The sequence below is a fragment of the Struthio camelus genome, chromosome 29, assembly GCF_040807025.1.
Source record: "Struthio camelus isolate bStrCam1 chromosome 29, bStrCam1.hap1, whole genome shotgun sequence".
Lineage (NCBI taxonomy): Eukaryota > Metazoa > Chordata > Aves > Struthioniformes > Struthionidae > Struthio > Struthio camelus.
Window position 1 is genome coordinate 5,440,525 of NC_090970.1, and position 13,131 is coordinate 5,453,655.

General features: G+C 55.2%; 2 protein-coding genes across 2 annotated transcripts; one reads left to right on the forward strand and one right to left on the reverse strand.

Annotated features, from left to right (window-relative positions):
* Positions 1-6,261: 6,261 nt before the first annotated feature.
* LOC138062787 (olfactory receptor 14J1-like) lies at positions 6,262-6,852 on the forward strand. Its single transcript, XM_068921789.1, has one exon. The coding sequence runs from the start codon at positions 6,262-6,264 to the stop codon at positions 6,850-6,852; it is 591 nt and encodes a 196-aa protein (XP_068777890.1).
* Positions 6,853-12,313: 5,461 nt separating this feature from the next.
* Positions 12,314-12,859, reverse strand: LOC138062788 (olfactory receptor 14C36-like; the record flags this gene model as incomplete). The annotated part of the gene is made up of 1 exon (XM_068921790.1): positions 12,314-12,859. A coding segment is annotated over one exon (546 nt), but the record flags the coding sequence as incomplete, so codon positions are not given.
* Positions 12,860-13,131: the final 272 nt, after the last annotated feature.

Below are 13,131 nucleotides of genomic sequence, written 5' to 3' on the forward strand. Positions count from 1 at the left end.
GTTAGTTTCCAAAACTTGCTGATAACTCCTTCAGGAACGTGACCAGATGGTGACAAAGGCTGTGGAAAATCTAAGATGGGTCACGGCAGAGGTCACTTCTGTGCCCCTGCACCAAGAGGTCTCTGCACAGGGCAGACCTGTGTGGGAAGCTGGGGTTTGGGGCTATGTTTAGGGTTTGCCACTTGTTAAAGATGGGATCAAAATCATGTGAGGTCAAACAGCACAAAAGGGTGGCCATGGGCTGCGATGCTTTGGTGAGCCTGGTGAGACAGGTTTCTCCCGTGGGTCACTCTTCTTGTCAAAGGAGGATGTAGGACAGGATGGGACAGGACGCAGCCTTCCTCCTTCAGGCACCAAAGCAGGCTCTTTGTTTTGAAAAGGCCTCAGCAAGGTTTCCCAGTCTGCGGTGCTTAGGAGAGAGATGAGATGCCAGAAAAGAGCAAATAGGCCCTTAACACGCATCATCCAGAGGGCTTTACGTGGGACCCTGCTGCTTCCAGTCCTCCATAACCATGGGCAAGGCTGGGGAGCAAATTTGGGGCAGTGTTCTCATTTCCCATGAATGTTGCCCAGGCTGAGCCTGGGGAAAGCCATTTCCCATCTCTGGAGCTCAGCTGATCCTTGGGCTTTTCAGTGTCACCTCAGGGCAGTGCTTCTCCCCTGGCTAGAGTCCCTGGCGCCCTGCATCCCCCCCCAGCACCCTGGCTTTCCCATGAGGCTGTACAGCACCTAGTGCCCTGGATCTCCCACAGTTTTGCTCCTGGGCTTCTCAGCACGTGCCCACACACTGCAGGGCTGCTGTCCAGGCTGCAGTGCAGAGCCTGGAAGGCAGTGCAATGCCTCAGGACCTGCACCTTGGCTCATTCAGAAGTGTGTGAAGTGACCAGCTCCCAGCTGTGCAGCTGCTGGAGTTTGACAACGTCCCTACAACCAACCTTCCTTGTCTCTGAATAGTCTCAGGGTGACTCTTGCAGAAGGGAGGCTCCATCCCCCTTGAAGACTGTCAGAGAGGTGGCTTTCCAAGTCCCTGCAAAAGAAAGCCAGATCACAGAGAACAGAGGCAGCAAACAGAGGCAGCAGTTTGTGCAGCAGTGTGTGGGCTCTGCTTAGAATTTCTGAGGACCTTGTTGGAAGTTGTAGGGGGAGAGGGCTTTCTGGGGACCCCAAGGAACTAGAAGGTGATTGCTGGAAACAGGCAAGGAGAGCTAGGCAAGGACAACTACAGGAGGCCTTAACTTCTCCTGGGAGCAGCTGTAGCTAGGTGGAGCTGCCGCTAAGGAGCTCTGTTGGTTGCCCCTGAGGAGAGGGAGTTGGGGCCTTTGCTCCTTGATGAGGGTGGGTCAAGCACCCTGTGAGTCAGTGCTAGGCCTATAGAAGAGCAAGGCCTGGAGTGCAGCTCCTGGAGTGCAGTGAAGAGAGGCCGCAGTCTGCACAGCAGGGGGCAAGAAGGCACCTTTGTTTCCAATCCTAGTAGTGTATGCTTGCTCAGATATGCTCATGTCATGCTGGAGAGGACATTCCCCAGTAGCTGCTGGAGTCGCTGCCTCAGCTGTGTCAGAAGCTTGGACGCAGAGAGACCCTCTGCCAGCAGACGCAGCTCTGCAGGGGTGAGGGTGCAGGGTGTGCTTGGGGCCTCTTGGTGAGGCCTGGGCTGGCAGTCAGCTCTCCTGCAGCAGGTGTGCTGTTGTGGACGAGTTGTGTCATCAGGGGAAGTTCCACCTGAATCTGAGGGAAACCTTCTTGCCTGTGAGAGTGACAGAGCCCTGGCAGAGGTTGCCCAGAGAGGTTGTGGAGTCTCCCTCCCTGGAGAGATTGAAAACCCACCTGGACACGATGCTGTGCAATGTGCCCTTCCCACACAGGGCCTCCTCCTCCTCCTCATCTTCCCTGGTGGTGTTTCCTGAAGACCTTGTACTCTGCCATTGAAGGACTGCAGTCATGAGAGTGACCCCACCCCATCTCAGTTATTCCAAGCATGTGGCAATGCTGTGACAGCTTGGGCATCTCCGTTTGCTCCTGGCTGTGCCCCAGGCTGCATATGTCTGCATGTATTTGGAGTTCAGCACCTCAGCTGTGGCACGGACAGAAGATTTGTCACAGGGAAACATGTTCCCAAGGACCTTCTGTAGGCAAAGGCTTTGACTGCAAGGGGTGACATGCTGGCATGGATAGCAGGTGGTCAATGTGACAGTGGAAGGAGGTTCCCACTAACAGAGCAAACCCTGCAGCGCCCAAGGCCAGGGATTAACAGAGCTGGGCTGTGCAGGAATGGCAGGAGAGGGGTTTTCTTCCTGAGATGATTCTGCAGCACCTTGGGGGCCTGTGACAGAGGTGAAGCGATCTCCAGGAAGGAGAAGGTTCCACTAAAGAAGTCCCTGGGTCTGGGCAGCCTGCGATGCAGCCACTCTGAGGACATCACTAGCCCAGTGGCTGTTCATATCATGTGGAAGGGTGAGAAGAGGTTCAGGGGCAGGAGAGCCAGAACGGTGGGAGGGTGCAAAAACATGAGTGGAGACCTCGATGTGATGTGCCTCCCATTTATGCAGCACGCTTGAATGCAGACAGGATGGATTTGGCCTAAGGGCTGTGGTGGGATTCAGTTGTCTGGACACAGGTAGGAAATGTGAGATGCCCTGGGGCACTTGTCCAGCAAGCACTGAAAAGGGGCCATGGTTTCCCTGGAGGTGCCATGGTGTATCTGCTAGAAGCATGCAGTTGTGCTGCACACCCCAAGCATCCGACATGGCCCTGTGAGGCTATTTCTAGGTCATGAAATCAAGTGTCTGCACTGAATGACATGAGCTGTTGGTAACAGATCTGGATATGTCTCAGCTTCCTCGTGAGTGGGTGTCTAGCATTATTAGGCATCTGGGGTCATTAGAAATGGCCAAAGTAATTCCCCACCTGGCCCCCACCTGATGCTCCAGAAGGATGGGGGTCTCAGGGTAGCTCCATCAGAGCAAGCAGACACTGGCACATGCTTTGGACCACCTCTGTCTCTTCCAATGTCCCCAGGTGTTGGTGTGTGAGCAACTGACTCCCACTCTCCATCTCCAGGGATTACAGCGGGAGCTTAGACAAGGAGCTCCCATGCAGACATCTCTGCTGGGCACACTTCAGCCTGGAGAAGGGGAATCCCACCTCCTGTCTGTTTGTGGAGTTCAGGGGAAGAATCTGAATGCCACTGCAGCCCCAGGACTTCTAAACTGGCAGGAGATGCCCAGATGGACTCATCTGAATGAAAACCTGAACCATGGGGAAATGAACTCCCTTCTTGCCCCCTCTCAAGGAGTCCTGCCTAGGTAAGAGGCAGAAAGAGGGGCTTCCAGAGTGAGATGTTTCCCCCTTTAGCAGGTGACCATCCTCTGAGGAGATAGATTGTAATGCTGGAATCAGTCTTCCTTGAGTGTTCAGAGAGGGACCATCGGTGATTATTTTGGTCTACTTCAGGGAACGTTTCCCAGGAGGAGGGAGCCCGAGGGACAGAGAACTTCTGCCTTTAATTGGGCCACTGTTGCTGAAGGGGTCGAGGCTCCTGAGACGGAAGGAGGTCATGGCACTGTGGCAGCAGTGCCCATGTGTCCAGCTGTGTGCAGGAGCAGCTCCTCTGCCAAGAGCAGCAGGGCTGTGGGCACTGCCTGCTGCTGCTGAGAGGAGCTGAGAGAAGGCAGAGAGAAGTGAAAGGCAGTGTGGAGTGGGAGGACGGCTGACAGTTCACTGTAGAAGACTGTCCCAGCTCTTGACACAGTAAATCTCTGGCTGAAGGACAACGCTACTGAGGCTCCTGGAGGGGGTCCTCTGAACCCAGCTCACCCCATGACAAGCTTTTTAAAGATCACTCTCGCGGATTTTCCAGTGTATGGGAGGAGGAGATGCTTTAGAGCAGAGATTCCCTGGCACACTGTCACAGGGACGGGGCATTCTGCTACCCTCTCCCAGGGATGGCTGCAGGGCTGTAAGGGTGGGACATGCACACAAGTCTGCCCAGGGCTGTGATTCAGAGCAGTGTCACTGCCCTGCAGACAAAGGTGAAAAAACAGGCTGTTTGAAATCGAAGGAGCTTTCCTTCCAGGGCTTTCTGTTTCCTGATTTGGGCAGGGACAAAAAAGGAAAGAGTTTTCTGGTTTGGGAGGAACTGAGACTCACAAACCTTCACACTCTGAGATCAGGAGGTTTGTGAGAAGACTCAGCAAACCCCTTCAACCCCATCTCAAACTCCAGCAGCACCAGCATCACCTTTATGGGATTCCTCAGGGTTTATGTGACCTGCTCCTTAGGACCTGCAAGCACAGAGATTCCCCTGGCCAAGTCCCAGACCTGGAAGATTTCTGTACGGCTGCACTGAGCCCACAGAGGGTGGGATGGGGACGATGAGCACTGCAAGGGAAAAGGTGTTGGGACAGAGAAAGCTGCCAGCAGGGATAGCTGCAGGTAGCCGAGATGGGCAGGGAATGAGAAGGAACTGCTAGCAGAATCATCATGGGAGGATGGATTTGAGCAAGTCATGGTCAGTCCTTCTAACACAAACAGCTTCCTCTGAGCAAGCTCCCCGTGTCTCCTCTCCCACCCAGCAGAGCCTCTGCCCTGACAGCCATGGAGTCCAGGGCATGAGCTGCCTCTGCAGCCAGACCTCCAGCAGAGGAGAGGGGCATCTCTCCTGCCACGAGTTAATTTTGTGCTGCCCAACAAAGGGGCTGAGAGTGACTGCTCTGCAAGCTCACTGTCTGTGAGGCAGCATGCCCAGGTGGGCAAGGTGAAGGCTTTTGTGAGTGCCAATCTGTCTCTCTCTCCTTGCCTCCCTCGGCAGCAGGATCCTGGTGCTGCCCCTTGTTTCCCCTCCTCTCCATGCTGCTCCTCTTCTTGCTCTTGGGCTCTTTGGGGGGGGCGGGGGGGGGTTCAGGTGCACTTCAGACACCGATGCTGGAAGCTGTGCAACAGAGGGGTGTGCATGGCAGGGAGGTGGCCCCAGCCTCCTCCTGACCTGGGAGCTCCAGGAAATGCAGTCCGTGGGACTGGGGAATGAGCTGTCTCTCCCTGAAGGAGAGCCCGTCTTCAGTCCTAACAGTCCTTTGTTTCCCTGTGGTGTCCTGCCAGGCTGCGAGCTGCCCTCTCGAAAGGCACCGCTGTCTCTCAGCTTCTCCCTGATAGCTGACAGACCTATCAAGAAGCTTCAGAGATGCAGAGAGTGTGGAGAAGGAGGTGGGAGGCTGTAGGTGGGCAGCTGCAAAGAGCGCTGAGTGTCCTTGGCCAGAAGGGGAGTGTGGAGAGCTGCCTGAGGTGCCTGGAGAAAGGGTGAGGAGTTTGGAGATCTGCCCTTTGAAAGTGCACTCCTCTGCTCTCAGCAGGGGCTGGTTTCTTTAAAGGGTAACATCATCCTCCAGGTGAAAGAGGTGCGAGCACAGGACAGCCTGGGAACAAGGCTAATAAATGAAATGTCCTCACTCTGCCCCAAGTGACAGTGGATGCTTTCCTCTCAGGACTCACAGCAGAAATGCTGAGGATTTCTACCTTGAAAGAACACTCCCCAAGGGTGACAGGGGCATCTCAAATCAAATTAAAGAAGGAGGAAAATTAATCCCTGAAAGTATTTTCTGCAAAACTCAGACGATGGATATCATTCGACAGAAATTGTTCCCCCCCATTCCCATGTACCCCCTACTGTACAGCCAGGTAGACTCCTGCGGAGCCCATGGGCAGAGGTCCCTGCTCCTCCCGACACACTCTGCCAGCCTAAAGCAGAGCTCAAGCAAAGGACCTGCACAGAGATCCTCCCAATAAAGGAGAGAGGCAATGTGGTGTTTTTAATGAGAAATGGAACATTTTATTTCTTTAATTGTTTATTTTTAAAATTCTTTTCTAACTTGTCATTGTCTTTTCTTCCTTGGAAAGGTCCCCATGCCCAGGGCAGAGAGCAAAATGTCCAACAGCAGCTTCCTCAATGAGTTCCTCCTCATGGCATTTGCAGACACACGAGAGCTGCAGCTCTTGCACTTCTCGCTCTTCCTGGGCATCTACCTGGCTGCCCTCCTGGCCAACGGACTCATCATCACAGCCGTAGCCTGCGACCACCGCCTCCACACCCCCATGTACTTCTTCCTCCTCCACCTCGCCCTCCTTGACCTGGGCTCCATCTCCACCACTGTCCCCAAATCCATGGCCAACTCTCTGAGGGACACCAGGACCATTTCCTATGCAGGATGTGCTGCCCAGGTCTTTTCTCTTGCCCTTTTCATTTCAGCTGAGTATTCTCTTCTCACTGTCATGGCCTATGACCGCTACGTTGCCATCTGCAAACCTCTGCACTACGGCACCCTCATGGGCACCAGAGCTTGTGTCAGGATGGCAGCAGCTGCCTGGGCCACTGGTTTTCTCCATGCTCTGCTGCACACTGCAAACACATTTACAATGCCTCTCTGCCAAGGTAATGTCCTGGACCAGTTCTTCTGTGAGATTCCCCAGATCCTCAAGCTCTCCTGCTCACACTCCTACCTCCGGGAAGTGGGGGTTTTTGTGTTTAGTGCCTGTTTAATATTTGGGTGTTTTGTTTTCATTGTGCTGTCCTACGTGCAGATCTTCAGAGCTGTGCTGAGGATGCCCTCTGAGCAGGGAAGGCACAAAGCCTTCTCCATGTGCCTCCCGCACCTGGCTGTCGTCTCCCTCTTTGTCAGCACCTCTTTTTTTGCCTACTTGAAGCCCCCCTCCATGTCCTCCCCAGCTGTGGATCTGGTGGTGGCCGTTCTGTACTCGGTGGTGCCTCCAGCAGTGAACCCCCTCCTCTACAGCATGAGGAACAAGGAGCTCAAAGATGCACTAAACAGATTGATTCAGCTGCTTCCAGTTCAGCAGCACTAAGCTGTCCATTTCTCCTCACAAGCAGTTTCCGATTCATCTCACAAAACTGTTATGCTTTGCACATTCTCTCTGTGATCATCATGTTTGTACACAAGGGTTTGAATTCATTCCACTTCTCCAGCAGCATGAACCCTGTCTTTTTGACTGAGACGCCTGCTGTGAACATCTTTCACTGTATCAGAGCTGGCTTAGGTCTAATAAAAGAGGATTTCCTGTGTGCAATGCTTGAAAGTTGGGCTGTTCTTCCAAAACTGGAGTAAAAAATGTGCTTGAGGACTTCCACCCTGAAAGACCCTGTTGCTTTTCCAAGGGCTCTCTATGGGCTCAAGGCAATGAGCTCAGAGGTGATGTGTTAGGGAAAGAAGGTGGGATTCAGCTGTCACTTGTGGGTGCCCAGGGCTCCTGGAGGTGGTCAAGTGGTATCTCCCATCCGACAGGGCTGGAGACGGATGCCTGACCTTCTCAAAGGCAGCATGGAGCCTCCAGGAGAGCACAGGGCATCTCCCAGGGCACTCTGTGCCTTGAGGTGGGCAGTGAATGGAGCTTCACAAAGTCAACTGGAGTCATCCACACTTAAAGGGTAAAACCAATGAATATATAGGTGAGTTAGAGCTCTACTATCTCACAAGAGGCAGTGGGGACCCAACAGGCACAGGAAGGGAGCCTGGAGAGTCCTTCATGTCACCTCCAGTGGAAACCATGGGCTAGATCTGGGGACACACCTGAACACAGCCTGAGCCATTGGAAATGCCCTGTGATTGCTCAGAGCATCGTCCATGGCCACAGATCCCTTCTCAGGCACGATAATGCCCATCCAGCTGGGTCTGCTTCCCACCGTGACAACCCCAGCCAGCGTGGAGTCACCCCATGGCCCCGTGGCCCCACAGCCCACTCCCTCTGCAGAGCAGCACCACCAGCCCGGGGCCCTGCGGGGAGCACAGGGAAGGGTCCAGGAACAGCCAGGCAGGCCAGCCTGGACACACTGAGGTGGGGAAAGGCTCTGCGGGGAGCAGGGAGGTCCCTGGAGAAGAGGAAAGGAGCAATTGTGCACTGGCAAGGAGGCATAAAGGAGGAAGAGGAACGTGTTTCTCTGTGTGTCCAGGAAGGGCAGGGTGCTGTGCCCCTGGGGCAGCAGAAGCGGCCGGAGGAGCCCCAGGGCAGGGGGTCTTGGTGTGTCGTGGAGAGAGGGGCTGGCCCGGGGGGCTGCAGGCAGGCTGGGGGTAGGGGATCTCCTGGACACCAGAAGGAGGGACCCAGAGTGTCCCTGTGGCCTGCCTCCTGGTGCCACTGGGGCCAGTTCCAGCTGGGAGGCTGCTGGGATGGCAGACACACATCCCCCCTGCCCTGGTCGCTCACCCCAGGTTTCGGGGTGCATTTGGCTGCTCCGTCCTGCTGGTCTCAGTGCCTGTATGGAGGGGAACGGCCAGCCCTGCCCGGCCTCTCTCCCAGCCATGACCCCGGCAGACCCCAGGCCATGGCTGTGCGCTGACCCCCGCGTGCGACACGGCCGGGGCTGGGCAGGCTCCGGGTGCTGGGGGAGGGTGCCAGAGCAGGAGGGCTGTGGGGGGACGGGGCACCGAGGGCTTTGGTGGGGACGGTGCCAGGGGCACATGTCCCCAGCCCTGAACACACCCTGCCCTGGCCAGTGCCTGCACAGCCGGGCCATGGGGCTGCTCTCCAGTCCCAGCCCTCCCCACCTTCCCCCCAAACATGACATCCACCTTCCAGAAGGACAAGAAAGAGTCTCTGGGAAAGGACAGACTGCTCCGTGTCACCTCAGCCCCTGCAAAGCAAATCTTCCTGGGAGTGATTTCCAGCCCTAGGAAGGGTTTGGGATCAGCCAGCATGAAGTCATGGAGGGCAACTTGTGCCCGACCCACCAGATTGCCTCCTGTAATGGGATGACTGGCTGTGTGGACAAGGGGAGTGCTGTGCATAGCTTGTGTATAGCTTGAATGGAGGAAGGCCTTTGACATGGTCTTCCCTAGCACCTTTGTCGCCAAAGTGGGCAGATGTGGGATGGAGCCGTATGCACTGGAGTATGCAGGAAATTACCAGGAGGCCACCTGGCTCCAAAGGCGGAGAACAGTGGTGCAAAGTCCAACGGACTAATGGCTACCAGTGATGTTCTTCAGAGGCCAGTACTGGAGCCAATGCTGTTTGCCTTGATGAGTGATGCAGATGATGGGATGGAATGATGGGATGCTGTGGTGAATTAACTCCCCTCCACATCATAGGAACATACTAGAAGATGAACTACCAATCACCGTGCCCTATCTATAACCTGGAGCGGGATCGATACCGCACCAAAAGGTCCCGACTACTTTCCTTTTAAGTTGATTGGGCATCCCAGATCAGGTGGTCTGGGCTGTCGACCAAAAGAACCTTCTGGGAGGCTGGCAAGGCAGCGGGTAGGCAAATGGCTGGATTGAAAGTGCATGTTTTGTCTGATCAGGTTAGTCCTCCTGGGTGACTACATACTGGATTAGTCTAGTTATAAGAACCCCCGGATAAAAGCTCACAAAGGCAGGTGGACACTCGCCGAAGATCGATGTGGCCGGGGAAGAAGAGGCTGTGGCAGCTCTTGTCAGAGCTCTCGAGTCGCCCAGTCGCCTCCTACAGGCACATTTCCCCGGCTGAAGACGCCGAGCAGCTGCTGCGGCTGGCCACCGTTGGAGCGGCGGAAGCAATGCTCCACGGGACTTCGTCACCAACACCCCCTCGACCGGGGCGCCGTGCGAGGGCACCGCACTATGTGGAGAGGAAGCCTGACCTTTCCCTCTCCAACTCCTACGATTAGGTGTCACCCCGTCTGGAGGGTCTTGCGGGAGGTCTCTAACTGAGTGCCGCTTCTTCCAGCAAGAGCCATGTGTCCCAGTCCCAGTAGGGAGCTGCTGCTCTGTCCCCAGGAACGGAGAATACCCCGTCCGGAGGGATAATTGCAGCAGGCCCTGCACGCAGGTGCCGCTTCTTCCCTCTGGGGCTATTGCCCCCCAGCCGTGTTCATTGTCGGTTTGGCTCTAGCCGCAGCCGTCTAGTAGCTTGGGCATCAAACCCCTTCCACGACCTTGTTCCCCTTTCTAAAGGTTTTGTGTCTTTCTTGTTGCTGTACACTTTGCTTTGAAATAATGTTATTACTGTTAATTTTCCTTTCTGTACCAGTATATAAATATTGTGTGTGGGTGTATATATACATATATATATACACACACATATATATATAGTTGCTGTTATTAGAGGAGGAATAAAGTTTGTTTACTGTTAAGTGTTGTGTGCGCTGGCTCTTGTAAACCCCCTCACACCTCAAGAAGGCAACCCCCAGGTCAGCTAAAGAATCTCTGAGTGGCACATACAGCTATCCAACATGCCCTTTTCATGGTGCACGTGCACTACTGGCATGGGCCGCCACAACAGCATAACTCCGACACGGCCAAAGGACAAGGGGAGCAGCTCCCTGGCAAGGGGGACAAGGCCCCACAGTGAGGCTGGTCACTCTGTCTCCCCTGATCTTGTGCCCACAAGATCCCCCTCCCTGGCTGCCTGCAGCCCCTCCATGCCCACCCCGCTGCCCAGCACACCACGACAGCCCTGGCCCTGCCACCCCTCTAGCACCTCCTGCTGCCCCGGGGACAGAGCCACCTGCCCCGAGCTGGTGCCCAGAGAAACTTGTTTCTTGTTCTCATTTTCTCTCTCTGCCTGCTGCCCTGCTTTTCTCCTGGGACGTCCCTGCTCCCCAGAGAGCCTTTCCCCAGGTCACTGTGTCCATGCTGGCCTGGCTGTTCTTGCATCCTCTCCCCTGTGCTCCCTGCAGGGCCCTAGCCTGGTGGTGCTGCTCTGCAGAACGAGCGGCTGTGGGGTCATGGACCCACGGGTTGACTTGTGACTAAGCTCTTGCCCTGCTGGCTGGGGTGGGAAGCAGACCCAGCTGCACAGGGATCACCACCACTGCTGCCATGTGGCTGTTCTCATGGACAATGCTCAGAGTGACCCCAGGTTGTTGGCCAGGGCAGGAGATGTGTTTGAGGTGTGCACTGTGGTGTCCAGCCTGTGGTGTTTCACTGAGGCTGCAGGAATCACTCTCCCGTCCCCCTTCCCTGCTCCTCCTGGGTCCCCTCTGCCTCTCCGGGCACTGTAGAGCCCTCGTTTCCCCATGCATACCTGGATTTAGTGCTGTACCTTCTGGTTACTCCACCATGGACCCTCCCTCACTTTGGGAGGCTCCACCCACTGCCCACCCCAGGCACACGCTGTCCCTGGACATCCCCTGAGCTCTCCTGGCGATCTCCTGGAGATTCCCCTCCACAACAATGGGCAGCTCTCATCAGCACTGTCACCTGTGGGACAGCCCCAGGCAGGTAATTCAGAGACCATTCACTGTCTCTGCTAAACACCAAGAGATGAGCCCTGAATCCAGTCCTCAGTGCCCAAAAGATCACCCAGGGCCTCTGAGCTCATCCCTTGGATCCCACAAAGTTCACAAGCAGAGCAGCAGGCCCTTTCATGGTGCAATCCCGTGGGCATATTTTTGACTCCATCTTCTGAAGAAAGGCCAGACTTCAGGCACGGCACAAGGGAGATGCCTTTTATTATAGGAAATTGATTCTGGGAGTCAGGTCTGGCACAAGGGTGCCCATGGCCTGATCCTGCCTGTAGTCACAGGACACCAGAACATCAAAATACAACGCTACCACTCCCAGGTTACGAGAACTCCTGGGCTGTAAACACACATAAGAGCACGTTAGGTCAGTGTGGAAATGAGACGAAGCAGTCGTGAAAAGAGAAGGATCTGCTTCTGTGGGTGGCCACCTCTGCAGGAAAGCTTCAGCCCCCAAGGGAAGTCTTCAGGCAGCAAATGCCTGCTGTGGTGGTGTGGGGACGGTCCTGTGCAGCAGAGGGTCCATCCCCACAAGTTTTGTCTCGAATCTCCTCCCCTCCACTCCTACTCTGCTTTGAGTGTTGGAGCTCTGCAGAGGGAAGGGATCAGCCCATGATGACAGCCAGCTGCCACCCTTGCAGGAGAGGGGTGTGAGATCACAGCCTGACTGTGGCCATTGGAGCTGAGCTCTCCTAGTGGACACAGGACCCATGGTCTCACCCGACCTGTACCCGTCTGAGCCTAACTCTGTGCCTGGGAGCTCCTGTGGTGTCAGTGCCAAAAGAGACCCTGCAAACAGAAACTCCCCTCATTGCACTGGGGGCATCCGAGGGAGCTCAGGCTAGCAGGCTCTGAGGTTCCCCCATCTCAGCTGAAGAAGGGGAAGCCTGACTTCCAGCTTCAACATGGTCTCTGGGTCAGATTCAGGAGAGGAGAAGAGGAGGAGAAGCAGGATGAACCCAAACATTTTCCTCTAGAAAGGAATATAATGCAGAAAAGTAAGACAGACAGAAGTGAACAAGTCATAGCTGTGACCAAAAGTATCCTGGGATTGATGAGATGGTGCACATGGGACAGTTATCGGTGCTAACATTGCACTGATTGCAAGAGATTCTCCAGGGCATCCTTGAGCTCCTTGTTCCTCATGCTGTAGAGGAGGGGGTTCACTGCTGGAGGCACCACCGAGTACACAACAGCTACCACCAGATCCAGAGCTGGGGAGGACATGGAGGGGGGCTTCAGGTAGGCAAACATGATGGTACTGACAAAGAGGGAGACCACGGCCAGGTGCGGGAGGCACATGGAGAAGGCTTTGTGCCTTCCCTGCTCAGAGGGCATCCTCAGCACAGCTGTGAAGATCTGCACATAGGACAGCACAATGAAAATGAAACACCCAAAGCCTGAACAAACACTAAACACAAGCGCCCACACTTCCCGGAGGTAGGATTGTGAGCAGGAGAGCTTGAGGATCTGGGGAATCTCACAGAAGAACTGGTCCAGGACATTGCCTTGGCAGAGAGGAATGGAAAATGTGTTGGCAGTGTGCAGGAGAGCATAGAGAAAACCAGTGGCCCAGGCAGCTGCTGCCATCCTGACACAAGCTCTGGTGCTCAGGAGGGTCCCATAGCACAGGGGTCTGCAGATGTCAACGTAGCGGTCATAGGCCATGACTGTGAGGAGAGAATACTCAGTTGGAAATAAGAAGACAAAGGAAAAGACCTGGGCAGCACATCCTGAGTAAGAAATGGCCGTGGTGTCCCTCAGGGAGTTGGCCATGGATTTGGGGACAGTGGTGGAGATGGAGGCCAGGTCGAGGAGGGCGAGGTGGAGGAGGAAGAAGTACATGGGGGTGTGGAGGCGGTGGTCGCAGGCTACAGCTGTGATGAGGAGGCCGTTGGCCAGGA